This window comes from Anser anser (genome assembly GCF_964211835.1).
Source record: "Anser anser genome assembly, chromosome: W".
Lineage (NCBI taxonomy): Eukaryota > Metazoa > Chordata > Aves > Anseriformes > Anatidae > Anser > Anser anser.
In genome coordinates this window covers 10,266,723-10,291,995 of record NC_139731.1, presented here as the reverse complement: position 1 = coordinate 10,291,995, position 25,273 = coordinate 10,266,723, and the positions used below count along the sequence as shown (strand labels likewise).

The following is a 25,273-nucleotide window of genomic DNA, read 5'->3' as shown; positions in this document are numbered from 1 at the left end:
CCGGCAGTACGAAGGAAATCTCTCCTCTTCCCTACAGGCCTGTGTCTCAGCTGTGGAGAAACTCTCTGAAGAGGTCCACCAACTTAAAGAGAATTTATCTTCCCCTCCACCTGAACGAACCAGTGTCCACCAGCTAAAAGAGAATGCTTTGGAGAAACTTTCTGAAAAGATCCACCAACTTGAAGAGAGATTATTTTCCTCCCCACCTGTACAAACCAGTGTCTCAGCTATTAGGGGTAAACGTTCATCTATGCAAGGAAGACAATATGGTGGGCACACACACCGCGCCACCCTGTGGTTTTACCTACGTGACCATGGAGAGGACATGAGAAAATGGGATGGAAAGTCTACTGCGACCCTGGAGGCACGGGTACGTGAATTGCAAAGGAAAACAATTGGGAAAAAGGAGTTCTCTGAAAAGTTTGCTGCTCCAACTTCCAGCAGGCAGTCCTTTAAACACAGAAACGAAGATTCTGACCAGGACTAGAGGGGCCCTGCCTCCAGCCAGGGGGAGGAAAGGGACAATCGAGTTTATTGGACTGTGTGGATTCGATGGCCTGGCACGTCAGACGCACAGAAGTATAAGGCTTTAGTAGACACCGGTGCACAATGTACTCTAATGCCATCAAGCTATAAAGGGCCAGAGCCCATCTGTATTTATGGGGTGACGGGGGGATCCCAGCAGTTAACTGTATTGGAGGCTGAAGTGAGTCTAACCGGTAATGAGTGGCAAAAGCACCGTATTGTGACTGGCCCGGATGCTCCGTGCATCCTTGGCATAGACTATCTTAGAAGAGGATATTTCAAGGACCCAAAAGGGTTCCGCTGGGCTTTTGGCATAGCTGCCTTAGAGACAGAGGACATTAAACAGTTGTCTACCTTGCCTGGTCTCTCAGAGGACCCTTCTGTTGTGGGGTTGCTGAGGGTTGAAGAACAGCAAGTGCCGATCGCTACCACAACTGTGCACCGGCGGCAATATCGCACCAACCGAGACTCCCTGAGTCCCATCCATAAGCTAATTCGTCAACTGGAGAGCCAAGGAGTGATCAGCAAGACTCATTCACCTTTTAATAGTCCTATATGGCCAGTGCAAAAGTCTAATGGTGAGTGGAGACTAACAGTGGACTATCGTGGCCTGAACGAAGTCACGCCACCACTGAGTGCTGCAGTGCCGGACATGCTAGAACTCCAGTATGAACTGGAATCAAAGGCAGCCAAGTGGTATGCCACAATTGATATCGCTAATGCATTTTTCTCCATCCCTCTAGCAGCACAGTGCAGGCCACAGTTTGCTTTCACTTGGAGGGGAGTCCAATATACTTGGAATCGGCTGCCCCAGGGGTGGAAACACAGCCCTACCATTTGCCATGGACTGATCCAGTCTGCGCTGGAGCAGGGGGAAGCTCCTGAACACCTGCAGTACATCGATGACATCATTGTGTGGGGTGACACTGCAGAAGAAGTTTTCGAGAAAGGGAAGAAAATAGTCCAAATCCTTCTGAAGGCCGGTTTTGCCATAAAACAGAATAAAGTTAAAGGACCTGCACGAGAGATCCAGTTTTTAGGAATAAAATGGCAAGATGGACGTCGTCAAATCCCAATGGATGTGATCAACAAAATAACAGCTATGTCTCCACCAACTAGCAAAAAAGAAACACAAACTTTCCTAGGTGTCGTGGGGTTTTGGAGAATGCATATTCCAAATTACAGTCTGATTGTAAACCCGCTCTACCAAGTAACCCGTAAGAAGAATGCTTTTGAATGGGGCCCTGAGCAACGACAAGCCTTTGAACAAATTAAGCAGGAAATAGTTCATGCAGTAGCCCTCGGGCCAGTCCGAACAGGACCAGATGTAAAGAACATGCTCTACACCGCAGCCGGGGAGAATGGTCCCACCTGGAGCCTCTGGCAGAAAGAACCTGGGGAAACTCGAGGTCGACCCCTGGGGTTTTGGAGTCGGGGATACAGTGGACCTGAGGCCCGCTATACTCCAACTGAAAAGGAGATATTGGCAGCATATGAAGGAGTTCGATCTGCTTCGGAAGTGGTCGGTACTGAAGCGCAGCTCCTCCTGGCACCCCGACTGCCGGTACTAGGCTGGATGTTCAAAGGAAGGGTCCCCTCTACACATCATGCAACTGATGCTACATGGAGCAAGTGGGTTGCACTGATTACTCAGCGGGCTCGAATAGGAAACCCCAGTCGCCCAGGAATCTTGGAGGTGATTATGGACTGGCCAGAAGGCAAATACTTTGGGATATCATCAGAGGAGAAGGTGGTTCGTGCTGAAGAAGCCCCACTGTACAACAAGCTACTGGAAAATGAGAAGAAATATGCCTTGTTCACTGACGGGTCCTGTCGTATTGTGGGAAAGCATCGGAGATGGAAAGCTGCTGTATGGAGTCCTACACGACGAGTTGCAGAAGCTGCTGAGGGAGAAGGTGAATCGAGTCAGTTTGCAGAAGTAAAAGCCATTCAGCTGGCTTTAGATATTGCTGAACGAGAAAAGTGGCCAGTTCTTTATCTCTATACTGATTCATGGATGGTAGCAAATGCCCTGTGGGGGTGGTTACAGCAATGGAAGCAGAACAACTGGCAGCGCAGGGGCAAGCCCATCTGGGCTGCGGCATTGTGGCAAGATATTGCTGCCCGGGTAGAGAACCTGGTTGTAAAGGTACGCCATGTAGATGCTCATGTGCCCAAGAATCGGGCTACTGAAGAACATCAGAACAACCAGCAGGTGGATCAGGCTGCTAAGATTGAAGTGGCTCAGGTGGACCTGGACTGGCAACATAAAGGTGAATTATTTATAGCCCGATGGGCCCATGACACCTCAGGCCATCAAGGTAGAGATGCAACCTACAGATGGGCTCGTGATCGAGGGCTGGACCTGACCATGGACACTATAGCACAGGTTATTCATGACTGTGAAACATGTGCTGCAATCAAGCAAGCCAAACGGTCAAAGCCTCTTTGGTATGGAGGACGATGGCTGAAATATAAATATGGAGAGGCCTGGCAGATTGATTACATCACACTCCCTCAAACCCGCAACGGCAAGCGCCACGTACTTACAATGGTGGAAGCCACCACCAGATGGCTGGAAACATATCCTGTGCCCCATGCCACCGCCCGGAACACTATCCTGGGCCTTGAAAAGCAAGTCCTATGGCGACATGGCACCCCAGAGAGAATTGAGTCAGACAACGGGACTCATTTCCGAAACAACCTTATAGACACTTGGGCCAAAGAACAAGGTATTGAGTGGGTGTATCACATCCCCTATCATGCACCAGCCTCTGGAAAAGTTGAACGATACAATGGACTGTTGAAGACTACACTGAAAGCAATGGGTGCTGGGACATTCAAAAACTGGGATACGCATTTGGCAAAGGCCACCTGGTTAGTCAATACCAGGGGATCTGCCAACCGAGCTGGACCTGCCCAATCAAACCTGTTACGCACTGTAGAAGGGGATAAAGTTCCTGTACTGCACGTAAGAAACATGCTGGGTAAAACAGTCTGGGCTACTCCTGCCTCAGGAAAAGGCAAACCCATTCGTGGAATTGCTTTTGCTCAGGGACCTGGATGCACTTGGTGGGTAATGCAAAAGAATGGGGAGGTCCGGTGTGTACCTCAAGGGGATTTGATACTGGGTGAGAATAGCCCATGAGTTGAATTGTAGTATGTTAATTATTATATAATACTGTATGTCATCACTACCATGATTGCTATATACCATAGATGAAAATGGTGATTAATTAGAATGTATTGGAAAGAGTGTAACCTGAGCATGACATAAATGGTATGGAATAAGGGGTGGATATCTGTCCTGGTTCCAGTTAGGACAGAGTTAATTTGGAGCACCTCCTCCCCCCTCCTTCTTCACTGACCTTCTTGTCTGCAAGGCTGGTTCTCACTCCTCACTTACCCAGCTGCTGTTATGTAGCAGTTTTTTCCCCTTTCTTAAATATGCTCTCAGAGGCACAAACAACCTTGCTTATTGGCTCAGCTCTGGCCAGTGACAGGTCCCTTGTGGAGCTGTCTGAAACTGGTCCTTATCTAACATGGGGCAGCTTCTGGACTCTTATTACAGAGACCACCCTAGCAGCCCCCCTGCTACTAAAACCTTGCCATGTAAACCCAATACAGGTAATAATCAAAGGGCTATACCAGGCTAGTGAGTTTTCTAGTAACGTCTTTTACCCAGGCCCTAGGGAGGCAGCAGACTTCCCAACAGGTTGGGTCTGATCAGCATATCAGGCCCTCTGTTCCCCTCAGAATGGAGTCACCAATGACAATTGCCTTTCTTTTTTTCTCCTTGACAGAGGTGGTCTTGAACCATGGGGTAGGCTGACTTGCCCTAGGTGACCCCTCTAACCTAGATGGACCTTTGTTCACATCACATCATCATTTGCCTGTCCATCAAGTTCCAGAGCCTCATACCTGTTGTACAAGGGCACCTGGGAAGGTGAGGTAGGCAGGGAGGGGATTCACCTGCTGTCCTGAGCAGAAGCCTCCTTCCATTCCCCCATCTCTTAATTCCCCTCCTTCTCTCTGGTGGGAGAGGGTAGGGGATACTTCATTTCTTGTGCTGTGGCTGGCTGAAGCATCTGTCCCAGGGATGACAGAGTATGATTGTACTGGGTCTGGCTAGGATGGAGTTACCTTTCCCTGCAGCAGCCCACACAGTGCTGTGCTCTGCACTTGTAGCTGGAACAGCCCTGGTATCACACCAGTGTTTTGTCTATTGCTGAGCAATACTGGCACAGGATCAAGACTCCCTCCAAGCCCCCCCAAGAGCCAGTATGCTGGGGGTGGGCAAAAGGTGGGGAGGGGACATCACCAGGGCAGCTGACCTAAACCAACCAAAGGGATATTCCATACCATATGATGTCACACTCAGCAATAAAAGGTGGGGAAGAGGAATGAGAAGGGGGGGGGGGGGTCCTCTTGTTATGAAGACATCTGTCCTCCCAAACAACTGCTACACATACTGAGATCCTGTTTCCCCAGATGTGGCCGAACATCACTTGTTGATATGAAGAATATTCCCCCCCCCTTTGCTTCCGCACAGCCTTTGGTTTTTTTTCCCCCTCCCCTCTTTCTTTTCCCTTTAATTAAATTATCCTTATCTCAACCTGTGAGCCTTTTTCTTTCCGTAGTATTTTCTTCTCCCCCTCTTCTTTTGAGGAAGGGGAGTGAGAGTGATTGTGGTGGAGTTGAGCTGCCCAGCAGGGTAAAACCACCACAATGATTCCACCAATCTCCTTCTCAGACTCACTAATGCTCCTCAGCCTGCCCACATCTTCCTGAAGCTCTGTCACCAGGCTGAGCAGTTCTTCTACCTGGGTGCACCTCCTACAGGTACACTCACTGCTGCCACCAGATAGCAGCAGAAAATTTGGGCACACCCTTCAGCCTGAGATCTAGATAGCTGCATGTTCCCTTAGGAACTCTGTCTGGGTAGCTGTGTCAGTTGTTCCTGTGGCTGGAGATGGCACAGGGAACACAAAGAACATAGCTTTCTGCTAGGTGGATACCATGACTGGATCTCCTTGTGAGCTGGTTAGAACTGCTGTTTGAACTGGCAGTGACTGTACCCTCCCTGCACACACTCCTGTGCCCTGCCTTGAGTGCTACACTCTGACCTGGTCACTAGTGCTCCCTAGGGCTGCCTTTTATGCAAGTCGCATTTGGCTTCCTTTTCTCTTGGCCTCACCCAAGCCTCATCAGCCACTCTCACAAGAGCTGCTGGCTCCTGGCAGGTTTCTACACTCACCTGGGATTTCCCCAACTCAGGAACCTCCCCTCCCCCCGCCCCGTACACCACAATCCCCTGCTCTACTGCAGATCTTGCTGGCACTGGAGCCGATCACCTCAGCAAATGACTGCTAGTTACAGTTACACCACATTTAAGTCTCTCACCATTGCTCCTGGCCCTGCCCATGCCTCATCAGCCAGTCTCACAGGAGTTGCTGTTGCTCCCCTGGGATTTCCCCAGTTCAGGAACACACACGCACGCACACACACCCTGTACACCATGATCCCCCTGCTCCACACTAAGGATTGTGCTGGCACCAGAGCTGATCACCTCATCAAGAATATCACAAAATGGGAATTATTTTGAAATACTCTATTAAGTCGGTGTAAAACCCAGTGTAGGGGTTAGCTACATTACAACAGTGCTCTTTACTAGCCAAAGATTGCACATTTTCTTGTTTATCTGAGTTTACACACAACGCTATAATTACATCTGGAGATAACTAAAGTACCAGATATCTAGCTTTGTCATTAGACTTTCATTATAAAGCATTTTTTTGTAATTATTTTGTATCAGTAAGAATGCATTTATATATTTGTTATACCTCACCATACACTGAGACAACTCTAGAACTTGGACAAGCTTTCTACAATGCTTTTTTCCCCCACATAAAATTATGAATGTCAAATGCAAGATAAATGATATTAACATTCAAGTAAACGTTTAAAATTTTTACTACTTGCCTCTGGAGGTGCTACTGGAAAGAATAGTTTTTCCCCCTTCAGCAAACAAGACACATGACTGTAATAACCGATTAGGTCCGAGAGTGAAGCAAAGCGACGTCCACCAATGTAATAGTCTCCACACATGGCAATAATTCTGTTAATATGGAAAAAGGAAACTTGACAGAAGAAAGTCTTTTGCTACAAATTGTTGGGCTTTTTTTTTTTGTGTGGATTTTTAAAATTAGGATAATGGTGAGTTTTTAAAGCAGTCTACATTCAATAAAATGCAATATTATGCACACCCTTTAACTAATCATTAGATAATCAGAAGTTGCTGATAAACATCACATGATAGAAGTCTTTGAAGACTGTAAAAGAGGCACAGATTCACAAAAAAACAAGCAAATTAGCCAGAATTAAGTTAAATTAAACAGAGAAGCAATTACCAGCATCCTGGACAAATGACATACATTAGTAGAGGTAACAGCGTTAGTACTTCCACCATGCACGACATACAGCTTATATGACAGGCCTGCATAAGTTTGGCAAAGTATCAATATAGTAACAAATAACTGCATATAGTATATACAACTGTATAACAAATAACTGCACTTAATTATACTGAAATACCTTCAAGAATTAGTCACTTTTCTACAGTTAGTCTAGTAGACATGCTAAAAATAACAACTTGATCATAATTACTCAGTTTAAAAGCTCATTAATAGGAAAAAAGCTTACAAAAATTGTTTAACACAGAATTCTTACAGAACTGCTCACCTCACTACTTTTTGCTTTTAAGTACACAGATTCATGAATGCACTTGTACCAAAAATGCAAATTATTATCTGTTCATATTGCTATGCAATAAAAGTTCTAAAAACAGAAATAATTGATTTAGGTAAAAAATGGTTTTAAAAAACATTCATATTACACAATAACTTCTACAAGGGGGAGGAGTACTTAAGTTGAAACAGCTAGTATTTTTGACCAAACAAACCAAAGAAACAACCAGTTAGGTAAATTGACAGCATCAACAGGAAGTGGACTTTCCCAGCCATTCAGAATCTGGAAAACAATACTGAGTTTTAGCACTTCTTTAAGAATGTTAAGAGCTATCTGGAAAAGTAACTTAGAGCATGGATAAAACACTTCGCATATTTTCTGCTAGATTCCTTATAAAAGGCAAGGTAAATTATTCAAAGATTAGGCTTCTAAATGAAATTTAGTATTTCAGATTTTATTATTAAACAAGCTTAAATTAAACTTTTCTTCAGAACACATGGGACTAGTAAATATGATTTCTGTAAACACAGAGAACTCTGAAGGACAAGATGAAAAGTTTTCCTTCCCAATATTTTACATCACTCTGCAACTCACTAAAAGCATACTACTACATCCAAAGAGAATTTTAGTTTTCATGCTTGTCAAAGAACAAGCTTTGGTGAAAATGACACTTCTAGTCTGTGAGACCCAGTGGATGCATCCCTACATTTGCTTGAAACAATTTCAAGACTGCCATTCTTGAGGCTGACAACATTTGAGTGTAGCACCTGCCTTCTAATAAGGAAAATATACACTCTGCAGTCAACAAATGAAACCAAAAAGCATGTCTATTCTGTAAAGAACAGTATCAAAGAAATGAATTTCATTTGAATAGCTACCTCTTCACATATGTAATGGATCTAAGAAGGAAATTTTCTTTAATAGTTGAAAATATTAGGATCATTTTCCTAGGAACTGGGAAGCCATTAAAGAGTACGTTCTATCTGAGATGTCAGAAACAACTGTATGGTGGACATGAACCAATATTCAATGCCTGGTGTTAGCTACAATGATCATAAGTTATTAAAATAATGAAACACTCTTAGAAAAAAATTGATACTGTGTTAATGCTTGCTTTTTATTTTCTACTACTGCTACATAATAACTGGTTCCCAAATAAGAATCAGTAAATCAGTATAGCTGAGAAGTATGAATTGTTAGCTCAGATAGTATGAAGCAAACATGAGTATGCCATTTCTATTTGGTCTGCAAGTAAATTTGCTTTCCTTTTATTTCCTGTTATCTAGATAGCTGACAGTTACCGGTTTTGTTTGTTTCCTTGCTTGTTTTTTGTGCCCCCCCCCCCCCCCCCCCCCAACCTACTGAAAATGCATCTGATTTCCTATTCTGTGAAGATAAACATTACACTGCAGCACACTACATGCTGGCTAACATTCAAGAGCTTCCCAGAACACATCTTATTGATGATAAATGAGAATAAATTGAAGCATACAACTTGCCAATGGAAAAATAATTCTAGTTCCAATTTTGTATAAAGGACTACTTATATTTAGAACAACTCAGTTAACACGTACTGGAAAGTTGATTCCACCAAAACCTCAGATTGTTAAATACATAACCTCTTTGTTTCTCCTCGTTATTTTTCTTAAAAAGGAAGCACACAGATTTACTACAACTTTGACATTCAAGTATGCCCTGTAAACTGCAGTGACTGAGGAACAGGCTCAAAACAATCTCCATGGATGACTAATAAAAAGTCTCCAGATTACTTAAGTTTAGCCATAACAGCTTGAGACAAGCTTCTCTATTCCAATGACATTTTCATTCTTTAGCCTATAAAGTAGATTTTAAGTATCACAATTTAAAAACAAACCCAAGTGAAGAGCTATATGGTACATGAATAAAAAGTCAAAATATTCAATTTATAATACAATTGTTTTCTGTACTGTATTAAGTTCTAAAATCACAAACAGGTTACAGTGCTTTAAAAGAAAAAAATAATTCTCACCTGAAATGATTTACATTTGTTTTACTTAGGAATGAAAGCACAAATGAACCCGGTCTCCGATCACTCTCTCGAATAAGGTAAGTTCCAGGTTTTCCTGCTTGCCAAAGACGTTCTTCAGCAATTGCTCTGTCAAGTTTTCCATGATACCACCTAAAAAATGAATGTAACAATGGGTGTCCTTAGAACTTAAAGCTTCTGTTCATTCTCACAGAACAGACCTCTGAAAATAATTAAAGTTATCATTTGAAATTGATGCAATTCCAAGACTGTTTCAAATAAAGCTATCAGGTGTAATCACCTTGGAATTAATTGTTTCCAATACACAGAATCTTAATTATTTTAAATAGTCCACAGGTTTTCAGATAACCTACTTTCCCAAATAACTCACACTTGAGGAAAGCACTCTGGACCATCCAAAGGCTCTATATGACCAGCTTTTTCTTTCCTCCTCAATTTATTCATTTTCAGTAAGTGACCAGAAACAGAAGTAAATGATCTGACTCAGACTGTTGTATTTTAAGCCTATTCAAGCTTCAATTCAGGCTGGATAAACATGAACTGTGAAGCGAGTTGTAATAACCTGTTTCTCAAACAACAGACACAGAAATCTCAGCAGCAAGGCCTGTACTTAAACTAAATAAGATCAGTTACTACTACTACACCGTAGTCAAAAGAGTCTTACCCAAACCCAACACAGCTTATTAAAAGGACCTAAAATCCTATTTAGGACCTGAGAGAATGGCTTGAAGCTGCGACAGGGGAGGTCCAGGCTGGATATCAGGAAAAGGTTCTTCACTCCTGGCAGAGTTCAAGAAGCACTTGGACAACGCTCTCAGACACATGATCTGATATTTGTTTTTGGGTGGTCGTTTGGGGACCCAGGAGTTGGACTCCATGATCTTTGTGGGTCCCTTCCAACTCAGATATTCTATGATGTAAAGCAAACACATATCTGTACTGTGCTTATGTGGCAAGGTTTTGGTAGCTGGGGTGAAGACTACAGGGGTAGCCTCTGTGAGAAGAGTCCAGAAGCTGCCCCATATTAGGTAAGAGCCAGTTCTAGACAGCTCCGAAAGGGACCCACCACTGGCCAAAGCTTCACCAACGAGCAGCACATTCTCACAGAGGTGCAATCAGTATTTAAGAAATGGAAAAACAAACAACGACAAAAAAAAAAAAACACTACTGCACAAAAGCAGCTGGGATAGAGGAGTGAGAAAACGTAGACAAGTGTAGAAACAACCCTGCAGACACAAAGGTCAGTGAAGAAGGAGGGGGGAGGAGGTGCTCCAGGCACCAGAGCAGAAATTCCCCTGCAGCCCATGGAGAGGACGATGGTGGAACAGGCCATCTCCCCTGCAGCCCAATGGGTACCATGGAGGAGCAGATATCCATACTGCAGCCCGTGGAGAGTCCATGCAAAAACAGACTACAGGCCAAAACCGCAACCTGTGGAGAAGAGCCCACGCACACGCAGGTGATCTGTCAGGAGGTACCACCCATAGGGGACCCATGTTGGAACAGTTCTTGAAGAACTGCAGCCTGTGGGAAGCCCATGTAGTATCATTCTGGTAAGGACTGCATCCCATGGGAGGGATCCCATGCTGGAGCAGGGGAAGAAAACAAGGAAGGAACAGCAGATGACAGAGCGTTATGGACTGACCACAACCCCATTCCCCGTTTAGCTAGCCATCACTGTGAAACCACCAAAACTTGGAAAAGAGAAGAGGAAATTAAAGTGTATCAGGTGCTTGCTTATAACGTTAAGGTGACAGATGTTTGTTTTGGTAATGAAGAGTTCAATTTAATAAAAGCAGATGGTATGACTACAAAGAAAGGACACTTACAAGAGAAAATGGCAGGATGGAAAGTATACAATTTACTATCAACACACAGCCAATTTAAAAAAAATGAGTGGTAAAAGCTGACTGTATAAAATAAAAAGCTTTTTGATGTCTCATGCTTACATTTTAATTACCCAATTTAACTTTAAGTAATAAAACAAGGATAAACGATGATGAAAAATAGGCAGATGGAGGTATAAGTTTCTGAATAAATTTTTTAAATATATTTACTGTTCAAGTATTTTTAATGTTAAAGTATCCAGAAGAGAAAACATAATTATGCTGGTCTTGCAAAGACTTCAATACCCCTTTTAATCTTAATATTATCACAGAATAACTTGGGTTGGAAAGGACCTTAAAGATCATCTAGTTCCAATCCCCCTGCCATGGGCAAGGAAACCTCCCACTAGACCAGGTTGCTCAAAGCCCCATCCAACCTGGCCTTAAACACTTCCAGGGATGGGGCGCCCACAGCTTTTCTGGGAGAAGTTGTTCCAGTGCCTCACCACCCACATAGTAAAGAGCTTCTTCCTAACATCTAATTTAAACCTACCCTCTTTTAGTTTAAAGTCATTACTCCTTGTCCTATCACTATGCTCCCTGATAAAGAGTCCTTCCCCAACTTTCCTGTAGACCCACTTTAGGTACTCAAAGGCTGCAATAAGGTCTCCCCAGAGCCTTCTCTTCTCCAGGCTGAATAACCCCAGTTCCCTCAGCCTATCTTCATAGGAGAGGTGCCCCAGCCCCCTGGTCATCTTTGTAGCCCTCCCCTGGACTTGTTCTAATACATCCATGTCCTTCTTGTGCTGGGAGCCCCAGAGCTGAACACAGCACTCCAGGTGGAGTCTCACAAGAACAGAGTAGATGGGCACAATCACCTCCCTTGACCTGCTGGCCATGCTTCTTTTGATGCAGCCCAGGATACAGTTGGCTTTCTGGCCTGCAAGCACATCTTGCTGGCTCATGCTGAGCTTCTCATCAACCAACACCCCCAGGTTCTTCTCATCAGGGCTGCTTTCAATCCATTCTCTGCCCAGAGAGAGGCAGAGCTAGAGAGGGGCACTCTTGGGAGTGCCCCGACCCAGATGCAGGACCTTGCACTTGTTGAACTCTTGAAGAACATCAACCTACAGGAAGCCCACACAGGATTATAAGTAGCCTCATCGACTAATACAAGAAATCAGGGCCTTGAATTGAACAAATGCAGTCTTCCCCCTAGAATGTACTTGTCAAAAATTCTGTATCCTTTCATAAACATTAGCTTCCATGCTATCAGCTGAGTTATAAGAAAACATTCCGACAGCAAAGTCTACTCACATTTGTGAAAGTAGTACAATTATTGTGTTGAAGAGGTGATCATAATTACCCCACTCCCTAGAAATATTTCCAAAAAAAACCTACTTTGTCTGAGAAACATAACCACTTCTAACAGTAAAATGTCAGATTTTTTTCAGAATACCAGAATTCTGTATCTCACTGACTTGATACACAACAAAAAAGTAACTTCACCTTTATGTGCTTCCATTACCCTCATCCTTTGTCTAAACTGCCTGATTATATTTCTAGCTCTTTATGGAAGCATACAAGTTAAAGACTATTCAAACACTATCTTCACAAAACAATGTCTTATTCTTTAGAAATGTCTAGCAAAAGTCAAGAAACAAAAAGAGGAAAGGTTTAGTAAGAAGTCTTTGAAAGTTAGAGGGGGCATGTATGTTTAAAACAATTATTTAATATTACAGTTTACGTCCTCCTTAAAACTGCAATGGCTTCTGAAATCTTGGAAATACCTGAAAGAACGCAGAAATTAACTCTAACACTGGAGTTAGAAGAGAATGTAAAAATAAAACCTGAAATCTTGAAACCCTAAATTATCCACTATACTTACTATAACTTCAAAAGTAATAGATTTATAGATACCAATGTTTTACTTTGGAGACGGTAAGGTACTTGCTTGAGGGCTATTTTCTTGCTCTAATACAAGTCTTGCAACATTTTTATGTAAATGTGCACGCTTCCTAAATTTAATTTGTTGTTAAATCTAAAAGTTATATTTTGAGTACTCACTAGTTATATCAACTCTAAATAACAATTTCTGATTTTTTATTTCACAAAATATAAACACAGAACTGCTCTGCCTCTAGTGCAAGGTTCTTTATAATACCAGCACGTTTATTACTCTTCTGAGAAAAATTACTGTGCTTCTAGATATTGGACAAGTCTCCCCAGTAGTTCAACAGATAATCAAATCATATTCGGAACAGCTCATTCCTTTTTGGCATTTTGTTTATTAGTATTAAAAGCTGAAAAAGTTAACTCGTGCAGATCAGTCTTCACAGGAGCTGACCCCAGTTAGTTGTAGAGCACCATCTTTAAATCTCAGACATTTCATGTCACTACTGCTCTAGCTTACAGTTAAGAGGGCAGGCAATAGTTCCTAGAAATACACAGACACACCTATTAGACTCACATTCACCCACTGCCAGTCATAAAACAGCACAAAAAGTCAAAAGATGGATAAGACGCTTCAAAACACTAAGTACAAGTAAACAGGACTAACTTTCCGTGGAGTCTTCCGCATATGTGAGTCAAACTGAACTCTGAAATGAAGCCAGGCCAAGCCACGGATTCACCCGAAACAAGGAACTAAGTCTTAAAGCCATCCCGAGGTTTAGCATTTCCTACGCACGGAACTTTCCCGTCTAAATTCCTACTTAAGCGGAATCAGAGGGGGGAGGGGGCAAAACTTCTGCGGGACTTGCACGGGAGTTTGACGCGCATTTTCCAGCGGAAAAAGATGGGGCCCGACGCCGCGCTTCCTGCTGCTTCCCCTCCCCCCCGCGGGGAAGAGCCCAGGCGTGGCGGGCGCCCGGCAGGGCACCGGAACGTTACTACTCACTGGTTCGTGGGGGGAGCGTTGAGCGGGATAGCCACCTCCTCCTCTTCGTATTCCGGCCCATCCAGCGAGTCGCCTTCGTCCACAGTTCCCAACCCCCCCACCAAGGAAGACGGCTGTAACGGCAGTAGAGAAAAGACGACGGTGCCGGACTCGGGCAGCGCCCCTCCGGACACCTCCGGTCCCTGGCCAGTCGGTGTCACGGCACCACCACCTCCGGACGCCAGAGGGGCAGACCCTGAGCCCAGCGCCAAGAGCCCTAGCGCCGAGCACAAAGCCGGACCACCGGTGCCTGAGCTGTCTTCACCAGAGCCCACCAGGAAGTGGCCCTGAGACCCCAGTTCCTTGCTCCTCCATAGGGCAGGGTAGTGCCCCGGCTCAGCTCTGCCAACGGTTCCTATCATCCTGACGGAGGTAACCGAGACGTCCTCCTCGCCCTCGGCCGCCATTATGTTGAGCCTCGCCCCCTCCTAACACACCCCCCCACCCCACCCCCACCCGCCGCCGCCGCCGCCGCCAACACTCGCTAGGGAGGTGGCGACAAAGGAGCTCAGACTTCCCCCACGTCTGCGGGGAGCGGAGCCGGGGACGAGGGGAACATTTCCCCGACAGAGACGGCCTCCAAACAATATCTGTTTAAGCGTTCAAGGCAGCTCCACGAGGCATCAGCCCTGCTGCCTCTTCCCCCTGTGGCCGCGAGGGGAACAGCTCCTGCAAGAACGTAGCTTCACAATCACCCCACCCCCTTTGAGAGCCAGCGAGCTCACACATAGGTGCGGAAAGGAAGAAAATAGAGAGGGAGCTAGCTAGCGACAAAAAAGAGCAGATGGGCGGGCTGCACCTGCGTGTTCACTAAGGCGCACGGCACGTGCGGGCAGCTTGTGGGATGCGCCGTAAGAGGGGATGGGGACAAGTTTTCTGTTCTTTCCTGGAGGTTGTGAGGGACGCAGGGAAGAGAGATAAGTATAAGGAATTTTCCTCACCACCATCAGGAGAAAAAAATCAAACAAACAAAAAACATAACTCCACGACAAGCAAATGGAAAAAGGTGGATTTCCCAGGATCGTGCCAAACTTTTCTCTTCCCCCAAAGTTATTGATTCATGGAAGAACTCTACAACTCAAAGCAAATGAGTTATAAAGTAGGTATGCGGTTTATTTCGGCACTGGGCGCATGCAGGATAGCTCCCAAAGGCATGCGCACTCTAACGTGGCAACTTGCTTTGGTTATATGCAGTAAAGAGTTACATATGCATGAAGTTTCCCAATACGCCTATACATATGCATAACCTATCCCCGCTTTGTATTAAAATTAGCTCCAAGAAGTCATTTCCATAAACTCCTCCCATCTGCGCTTGCACAGTGCCTTCTGGTGGTGGTCGTCAGAGGGTCGTGGGGATGAAGGTTGATAACTCTTCTTCATCACCACTAGTTGACCCCCTGCCTTTGTACAGACTCAGCTGCTCCTTGGCTCTTGTCCAAACTACAAGGTTGGTCTCAGCTGGTTTTTGAGACAGGTTCCCCATTTTTGTCAGGAAACATCCTGTGTGAGAGGCCCCGAGACTCCTTGTTTCGGTTAATTTGCACAGTAGTAAGCAAAGACACTCAGCAACGTCTATTTTAATGCGATTAAGCAAGCCCCCATTCTTCTATCCCTGGCTTCATTATGATTTCGAAGTTGAGAACAACTGTGTGAGCCTTTTGGACTACCAAAGCGTGAAGCAGTAAATACGTGCATAGTTCTGTAGGGAGAGCAGGGTGGCTCTCAGGTCATCCCAACTTGAGGAAAAAAGCAGGAATTTGCTTGGTACTATGCTGCTGCCTAAAGATCTAGTAGATCTAGTGAGGCACCGCAGTGCAGATGCTGCAAGTGAGAGGTGCAGGCGGACAGCGATGGGGGCTGAGCGTGGGGAGGGTGGGCATGCTCGATGGGGGGCTGGGGAGGTAGGGGAGCAGGCGTCACAGGCATCTTATTTACAAGATAAATAATATATATTAATATTATAAATCACAGAATGGTTGAGGTTGGAAGGGACCTATGAAGATCATCTAGTCCAACCCCCGGCCTAGCAGGATCACCTAGAGCACAATGCGCAGGAAGGCATCCAGGTGGGTTTTGAATACCTCCAGAGAAGGAGACTCCACAGCCTCTCTGGGCAACCTGTTCCAGTGCTCTGTCACCCTCACAGTAAAGAAGTGTCCTCTCATATTCAGCCGAAACCTCCTGTGCTTCATTTTGTGCCTGTTGCCTCTTGTCCTGTCGCTGGACACAACTGAAAAGAGACCGGCTCCATCCTCTCGACACCCTCCCCTCAGATATTTATATACATTGATGAGATACCAATATACATTGATACCTCAGTGTTCTCTTTTCCAGGCTAAACATGCCCAGCTCTCTCAGCCTGTCCTGAAAATAAGTACTATTTATCTTGTGTTATAAATGACTGAGTCCCAAATAGGATTACAATCAAAGTTTACAATTTATTAAATGAATAGAGGCAAGCAAACAGCGCTGGGTGCGCCGGGAGTCTCTGCTCCACCAGGACGCACACCTGTTACGTAAGGCGGCTGGTTTTTATGCTCCTAGGCTAATACATATTCATTACTACTTCGAGAAGAGGCAGGGTTATTATAATTGGTTTCCCGAATCCGAAGTCCTCCCAGGTGCACCTGCTTATCAGTCTCTGTTGGTTTCTCGGGGGCCGCTCGGACAGGGAGGCTCGTATTCTTCCTCCTTATCTAGTGGTCTCTTGGCCGGCTGTGAGAAGTTACTGCACGTCTGTGCAAAGTCAGCAGTTTTTCTCTGAAGAAATCCCTTTGTTCTCTTCTCGCCTAAACCCAGGCCTCAATGTTAACCCTTCACACCCCTTAGTGGCACGAATTGCTGGACTATTCCTTACAATTCCTCCCTTTTTTTTTTTTTTTATCATCAATTCGTGTCTCTTCTTCAACTTTTGTTAGTAGCAGTTGGATTTCATCAGTCAGTTCTCGGGGTGTCCATTTCTTAAGCATCATTATCGACACATCACCTTTTCTCTCCCAAAGTCATCACAAATTGGGTGCTATTTATTATCTGCCGTATCAACAACGTAAAGCAAGGTATCATACAAGGTATAAACAATAATGTCATTACACCACATAAAAATAAAAATAGCATTCTTTTAACCCATGGTCCACCGGGCAACCATGGAAAGAAATCCCAATCCATACCCTTCCAAGTTTGTACTGGGACGTGGGCTAGCTTTTTAATTTCTTTTGTTATCTGCTTAACCACTTTTCCATTATCATCAATTTGTAAACAACAATTAGAATTGTTCAGTTTTCCACACACTCCCCCTTCTTCTGCTAGTAAATAGTCTAAGACCATTCTACGTTGAAAGATAGCATTCCTCATCTGAGTGGATTGATCAGCCAGAAGATCCAAGGTCGTCGCTGTTTGATTGGTTACAACTTCGAGGATAGCTTGCGACCTAATTGTTCGGTTCAAATTATAAATAGGTTCTCGGGCTCCTGATACCAACTCATTCGGGTTCCAGGTAGCTGGCCCATAATGCTGTATGATTCTTTCAGGAGGCCATTCATCCTTTCCCCATTTTTGGGCACTATCCCCGGATAAGGAAGTATCAATAGATCGTTTTACTCTGTTCAGGTCATCATATAATCTTATTCCTAAATGATTTCCTTGTGTTTGTGACAATAAAAAGAACAAGGGTCTTATGTACCCCACATAGCATATTCCCGACCAGTTTCCGGGTAGCCTCTTGTAAGCATGTTTGCCACACACCCAGTAATGTCTCTTTAGGGCCCACGTCCCGTTTGGAAAATGACCATCCCATCCATCTTTACCCTTTGGGGCGTGATAATACAGAGTGTCCTTGTTACCGAGTGGTCCTGTTACAATGTCTGCCCCGTTTGTACTCATATATGCACGCTTCCAAGCTCCCACGTTGGGTTTCCACTTACAGTCACAATTCAGTTCTCTTTGGCAACCTGTCATATTTTAAGCCTTTTTCGCCGTCCAATCTTGAGAGTGTGGGAAGCGCCTTCAATCATGGGGTTGGGCCCGCTTTCAGAGCTTGTGTTACCATTCAGCCCTTCAGGGTGATCCAGCTCCTGGAAAAACTAATCACAATTTTATTATGGGTTTAAAAGGTTCTCATGTTATTTTTCTCAGGACAAACTGATCTTGGTGTGGGAGAAGTCCGGTCGAGGCACTCTCACTCGGTGGTCAATACCCATAGGGGTTGCCTCCCTCGGTAGACCATACACGCCGCAGTGGAGGGTCCTACCCCGGTCTTGCCTTCTCCCTTTCCTCCCTTCAGCCTTGTCCTCTTTATCCAGTGCCCTTAATTCATGCAGAACCTCATTGCTGGGATATCAGTTCCTCTTTAGTCTCAGTTTCAGTTCCCCAGGAGTGGACTCAACCCTCCAGGCTTCGGTAGTTATTGGTCCTTTTATTCTGGATGCGTGGGTCCAACCCCTTTCTGCTGTTCTCACAGCTGTTTCAGTAGTAAGTAAAACAAGGTACAGTCCCTCCCATCGGGGGTTCAATGATTCTTCTCTCCAGGTTTTTATTAAGACCTTGTCTCCTGGTTGTATTTTATGAATAGCAAATCCTAAAGGTGGTGTCTGAGTCATCATCCCAATTTCTCTTATCTCCTGTAATCTCCTTCCAATGGTAATTATGTATTTCTGGATACTATGATCCTCAACTACATTGTTCCCTAGGGGCATCCCTTGAGAATAAGGCATACCATATAACATTTCATATGATGATAACCAGTCTCACTGTGTGGTTTAGTTCTTATGTTTAAAAGTGCCAATGGTAAGCATTTCGTCCAGGGCAGCTGTGTCTCGATCATTAACTTAGCCAATTGTTGTTTTATTGTTTGATTCATCCTTTCTACTTTCCCTGAGCTTTGTGGGTGCCACGGAGTGTGGTATTCCCACTGAATACCTTTCAAGGGGTACATCCTTCAAATCTTTGTGGCTGGCGTATGTTCAATTATTTCCACACAATTGTGTTCCAACGGTCCTTCTTCTGGAACGGTTCCTAGAAATACTGCTGGATATAACAGGTTAGTCGTTTTCAAGGTTATGTCATCTTGTTCAGTTAGGATTGCCTGATATTTCATCATCCAGCTGGGTGATAACCAGTGCCCCCCCCCCTTTGTTCCAAAACGGTTGTTACCATATGTGGTCCAAAAACTTCAATACGTTTTCCCATTTGAAGGCAAATAATTTTCTACTATCTTTATCAAGAGGTATGCAAAAGAAGGCATCCTTTAAATCTATCACGGTAAACCATTTATATTTCCCTTTCACAGATGTTAACAATGTGTAAGGATTAGCTACTACCGGGTGAATATCCTTTGTTATTTCATTTATTGCTCTAAGATCTTGTACAAATCTATACTCGCCATTCGGCTTCTTTACTGGAAAAATTGGAGTATTGTATTCCGATTTACATTCTTCCAGAATCTGATATTTGAGAAATTTGTCAATAATTTTCACCATTCCTGTGCCTAGCTTCTATCTTAAGTGGATATTGTTTGATTCAAACAGGTTTGGCTCCTTCCTTTAATTCCACCTTTACCAGTTGTGCCAGTTTCGACTTCCCTGGTACATCTGTTTCCCGTACTGTTGCTATAACTGCATTTTCTACTTCTCTTGGAATATTAACAAAGGGTTTATCTTTGATCATTAGGATTTGGCCTACTTTGGACTCAGGTACCTTCATTATTAATTCTCCATCCTCAAAGGTTATTGTTGCATCTAATTTGGCTAATAGATCCCGTCCCAAGAGTGGCATCGGGCATTCTGGTACATACTAAAATTCATGGGTTAGTTCCTTACCCCCAAAACGCAAATCAAGGGGTTGTAAGAATGACCATTCCTCCTCTTTCCCTGTGGCTCCAATTATTGTAGTTGTCTTAGTTCCTAATCGTCCTTTTAAACTATTTAACACTGAATATGTTGCTCCTATTACATTTACAGCCTAATTAACACAGAGAAAGAAGCTCCCATAACCAACAAAAAATTCAAGCCTCTGTCTTCGTTTCCTAGCTTTATTTCAACTAGTGGACCTGCTAGGGTAGATGCCCCAGGTCCCCATCATTCCTGACTGTTGTAAGTTTGTCCTGCAGCCTAAGACAATTTCTTTCTGATATCAGGGGCTGATTGCCCTGGAAAGAGGCTAGCCAGTTGCCTCTCTCTCTCTTTTTTTTTTTTTTTTAAGCCAGGTCCATTTTTTTTTTTTTCATTGCATTTCAAAGTTGGTCCAGAAATTCAAAAATTCCATAAATTCCATAGGGGTTTCTTTTGGACCTTGTTGGAACAGATTCTCAATTCCCAATAGCCAATTTAACCAGATTTTGGTATTTACATAATTTCCGGGGTGATTAGGGTCTCAGTGAGGGGGTCGGTCAGGGGAATGCAATGGTTGAAAGTTCCCTGAGCGGTCCCATTGGCAATCTGAGCTCACACAGGAACTCAGGTTGTTTTAAGAGTTAGCTGCTTTTCTGTTTCCACGACAACTCTCTCGGACCCATCACGGTCCCCCTGCCCCAGAGGGTTCACACCCGCGATTTAGAGATCTCAGCCTCGGGTTGAGACGGAACTATTAACATTCCTACATCCTCTTTCCCTGCTCATTCAACTTCAAACAGCTCTGTTAAATACTACATGCCACACAACCTTTAACACCTTCAACAATCCTTTTAACGCTTCCTTTATCTTTCTCCAGCCCGTACTTTTCTAATGCCAACACCAAAGGCTCAGTCAGGGGCCAACTTAATTCCAAACCTTTTCCCTCCAACATGCTGAAACAACATATCACTGTACAACATTTCATCCTATTTTCCTTCTCTCCTCAAAAACATTAATTGCAAGACACTGTTATAGTCGATTGATCCATAAAGTGGCCATTTAGTTTATATAGTGGCCACCATTGATTGCAATACTTAGTGGAAGTCCTCTTGCTTTCTGTGCCCCCATTTCTAACAATATCCTTCCAATGTGCCAATATGCACCCAAGGAGGCTTTTTTTTTTTTTTTAGGACGTCTTTTTTTTTGGATTTTCCCCTTTTCCTTGATTTCCCATTCCCTTTTATTTATTTATATTAGTTACTGTCCCTTGTTTCAATTTCCACGCAAACCTTTTTATTGCAGGTTTTTACTATCTTTTCCTAATCTTCTTCCCAAATGTCCCAATTCTCTGGGATTAAACTCTTCTTTCCACATACAAACTTTACTATTTCAGATTATTAATGAGCCCCATTCCAATCATAAATCCGCAGGACTTCGGAAAAACACCTGAAGCACTCAGCCTTCTGTCTTCTAGACAAACAATAACACCTTTTCCACAAAATTTACATTTCAATAAGACCGAATTTCAAGCCAAATGCTAATTTTTCTCATGCACTTTGTTAGTAAGCCTACACAAAACAAGGAATCACTCCTGTGTATCCGTCAATATGGGGGTTTAAAAAGGTATTGAGGCCTAAATAAATTCGCTCTCCCCCTTCTTACCGAATTCCCAGGGCTCAGGCCCGAACCTCCAAAGAAGTTACTCTCCGTTCTACCACTTTGATAATCAGTCAGCCCCTCTCCCCCGATACTTGGGAAACTGACCGAACACCACCGCGAATATACCCAAACTTCTAAACTGTTACTTAGATAATGCTCCCACCTTCCTCCTTGACACAGTCAAAACATTTAAGAACAAAACAGGATTACAAGATGCACCACCGGGGGTGGATTGTTAGGATATAGAGGTGGTAGGTTATCCAATGACTCCCATTCATCATCTTTTTCCTTTTCCTTTTTTTTTATTTTTTATTTTTTTGTTCTCTTCTTCGTCAAACTTCTCGTCTGCTTTTAGTGTAAATATTGAGGCTGGAAAAGGACGTGAGATCCTGATCCATAATCCTGCATAATCACTTTCCTCCTGGCTAAAAGGTTCCTTTGAATTAACATGTATATTTAAGGCCTGGCAAACCCAGTCTTCAAAGGATCCGAAAACGGGCCAAAAGACATGTGGTCTTAAAGGCTCCTTTGGCCATTCTGTCATACAATACTGAACCATTTTTAATTTACTTTTTCCCTTTTCTGGGGCCCCTATCGTTCCAATTTCTAATCATTATCCCTAATGGACTTTCTGGTGGTATGTCTGGTAATTTGCTCCCTTTTCTCTGGTCCCGGGTCTTCAATTTTGTCTGACCCATCTAGGAATTTTACTGTGGCAATTCCTACAGCCCTTGGTTGCCTTAGTGAGAGTGTCTTGCAGGGGGTTTAGGACCTATCACCCACCCACGAATCCTATAGGAATCGCTTCGGTCCTTCACCGGCCAAGTCCCTCGCGGGAGATTGGAACCGCGGTTAGAAGACCTCCACAATCGCTTCGGAACTACGTTCCGTCTCAGTCACACTCTCACACACACAGGCAACCGAATCCCACCCAACCGAACGGTATACGCCTTAAATACTTACGACTCCGTCGTCTTCGTTCGGATCTTCGCGCGCAGAATTACGGGCAAAATATAGTGCTGCAGCCGGCAAAGGGAGCTCATAAAAAAATCTAAATCTTTGCTTGCCCTTATTCAGGTTCAAGATGGCATTAGCCCCGACCTGACTCGAACAGGAGCCACCAAATGGTGGGGGCGCCCCTCCTAGATCAAGTCAGAATTCAGGAACCAAGACCATCCCGGACGAGCCCCCAATTGTTATAAATGACTGAGTCCCAAATAGGATTACAATCAAAGTTTACAATTTATTAAATGAATAGAGGCAAGCAAACAGCGCTGGGTGCGCCGGGAGTCTCTGCTCCACCAGGACGCACACCTGTTACGTAAGGCGGCTGGTTTTTATGCTCCTAGGCTAATACATATTCATTACTACTTCGAGAAGAGGCAGGGTTATTATAATTGGTTTCCCGAATCCGAAGTCCTCCCAGGTGCACCTGCTTATCAGTCTCTGTTGGTTTCTCGGGGGCCGCTCGGACAGGGAGGCTCGTATTCTTCCTCCTTATCTAGTGGTCTCTTGGCCGGCTGTGAGAAGTTACTGCACGTCTGTGCAAAGTCAGCAGTTTTTCTCTGAAGAAATCCCTTTGTTCTCTTCTCGCCTAAACCCAGGCCTCAATGTTAACCCTTCACACCCCTTAGTGGCACGAATTGCTGGACTATTCCTTACATCTTGTAAGAGTTGCAACTATATAGCTACTTAAAATATATTTAATCTGCACTTTTCTGAAATTGATTGTTTTTTTTTCTTATTATCCAAGCCTATGAATTCTCACACCCAAGTTTATCTTTGTCATTAATAATTCTACTAAATTCAGTGGGTTTACTTGGATACATTAGGTTCACCTCATATATAAGTACCTCCATGATCAAGAGACTGTGTGACATATTGCCAGGCAATGTAACGTGTAGATATCTTTTAATTTTTATTTTCAGTATTAAAAGAGCCGACAAATAATAGCACACTGACACTTGCATGTCTCTCGAGTTCCCAGAAGGCATCTAAGCATTCAGTTTTTCAAAGTTTTGTATTACCCAAAAGTGTTAAGTGAATTTCTCCTGAGGCCATTAAAACAACCTAATACTCTCATTTTCACAGCTTTTCAGCCAACATCTTTTTATGTGCAGAAACAAAGTTTCATATCTTGCCTTTTAAAGGCAAAAATTACTTCTAGTTACACCCCTAATATCAATGGAATTATGCTGTATTTGTGCCAGTGTCAATGAAAGCAGAATCAGGTTTAAGTCCTCAGTTTACAAGACTCTAACACATCTGTACACTGTTGTTTTTCTCTTTAAGAAGTTACAGCTTCAATGTCACTCTCTTATGACTGATTTCTGCATTACCATGTTTTGGTATCATATATGTAATTTCAAATAATCTTGTAGTTCGTTGTGGGCTTCTATTTACTGCTGTGTACTTAATAAGATTCCCTTTATGATGCAGTCTTTTCTAAGTGCTTTCAAGGGCAACAGCATGTGTATAGGTAGGTATGTGGAAACTAGAAGGACACCTGTGCTAATAATTCCTTGCAGAAGAGGGTAATGTAACTGCAGCCCTCCTTCATGAGTTTTGTTTTAGGGAGAGCAGTTTTAAATTCAGCAAGGATTCCACAGAAAGAGAGCTTCTTGTAAGATCAATTAAATTGTTAGAATCATAGAATATCTGTGTTGGAAGGGACCCACAAGGATCATCAAGTCCAACTCCTGGGTCCCCAAAGGACCTCCCCCCCCAAAAATAAAATCAGATTATGTGTCTGAGAGTGTTGTCCAAACGCTTCTTGAACTCTGGCAGGCTCAGTGCTGTGACCACTTCCCTGGGGAGCCTGTTCCAGTGCCTAACCACCCTCTCAGTGAAGAACCTTTTCCTGATATCCAGCCTGAACCTCCCCTGTCGCAGCTTCAAGCCATTCCCTCGGGTCCTATCACTGATCACCAGAGAAGAGATCAGCGCCTGCCCCTCTGCTCCCCTTTGTGAGGAAGTTGCAGACCGCAATGAGGTCTCCCCTCAGTCTCCTCTTCTGCAGGCTGAACAATCCAAGTGACTTCAGCTGTTCCTCGTACATTTTCCCCTCCAGATCCTTCACGATCTTTGTAGCCCTCCTTTTGGACAGTCTCTAACAGTTTTATATCTTTAATACTGTGGTGCCCAGAACTGCACACAGTACTCGAGGTGAGGCCGCACCAGCGCAGAGTAGAGTGGGACAATCACTTCCCTCGACCGACTAGCAATGCCGTACTTGATGCATCCCAGGATACAGTTGTCCCTCCTAGCCGCCAAGGCACACTGCTGGCTCATGTTCAGCTTGCTGTCAACCAAAACCCCCAGATCCCTTTGTCCCAGATCCCCAAATCTTTCCTTCCTGACAAATCTTGTTACTCACTGTTCTGAGTGTGGCCTCATGCTTTTATCCAGTCATCCCAGTCTTGAATACCAGTGAAAATTCTTTTCCTACCTTTATTACTTGTACATTCTTGAAAGATTTTCTCAGAACCTGTTGTGCTGCAGTTTTCTTGAGAACTGGCTTTGGAAAGCATAAATTTTCTGTGACATATCATTTAAATGTTGTACAGAGATTATCAGTTTCATCAAAGAGTAATTTTTTTACTGATGACATTTTAAAATCCATTTCTTTCATTTGAGTGTAATATTCCAGTGTACACGCTCTTACCCTTAATTATTCCCATATTACCACTAAATTTTTGAAATACTATGTATTCATAATGTTGTTGTT

The 25,273-nt window shown here is 43.8% G+C and overlaps 1 protein-coding gene across 10 annotated transcripts in view; it reads right to left on the bottom strand.

Annotated features, from left to right (window-relative positions):
- Positions 1 to 23,204, bottom strand: part of LOC310888747 (ras GTPase-activating protein 1) — a 119,664-nt gene extending 96,460 nt beyond the window's left edge. For 7 of the 10 annotated variants that reach the window (XR_014576128.1, XR_014576129.1, XM_083815764.1 and 4 more), the window contains exons 1-3: positions 14,024 to 23,204; positions 9,281 to 9,430; positions 6,508 to 6,643 (exon numbers count right to left, since the gene is read on the bottom strand). Coding sequence is in view for 8 of the 10 variants with exons in the window: in XM_083815764.1 (XP_083671890.1) it covers positions 6,508 to 6,643; positions 9,281 to 9,430; positions 14,024 to 14,469 (732 nt within the window). In the remaining 2 variants the exon portion in view is untranslated. Of the gene's footprint in view, positions 1 to 6,507; positions 6,644 to 9,280; positions 9,431 to 13,684; positions 13,927 to 14,023 lie in introns of those variants that run through there. The other 3 variants (XM_083815767.1, XM_083815768.1, XM_083815771.1) reach the window with 3 other exon arrangements.
- Positions 23,205 to 25,273: the final 2,069 nt, after the last annotated feature.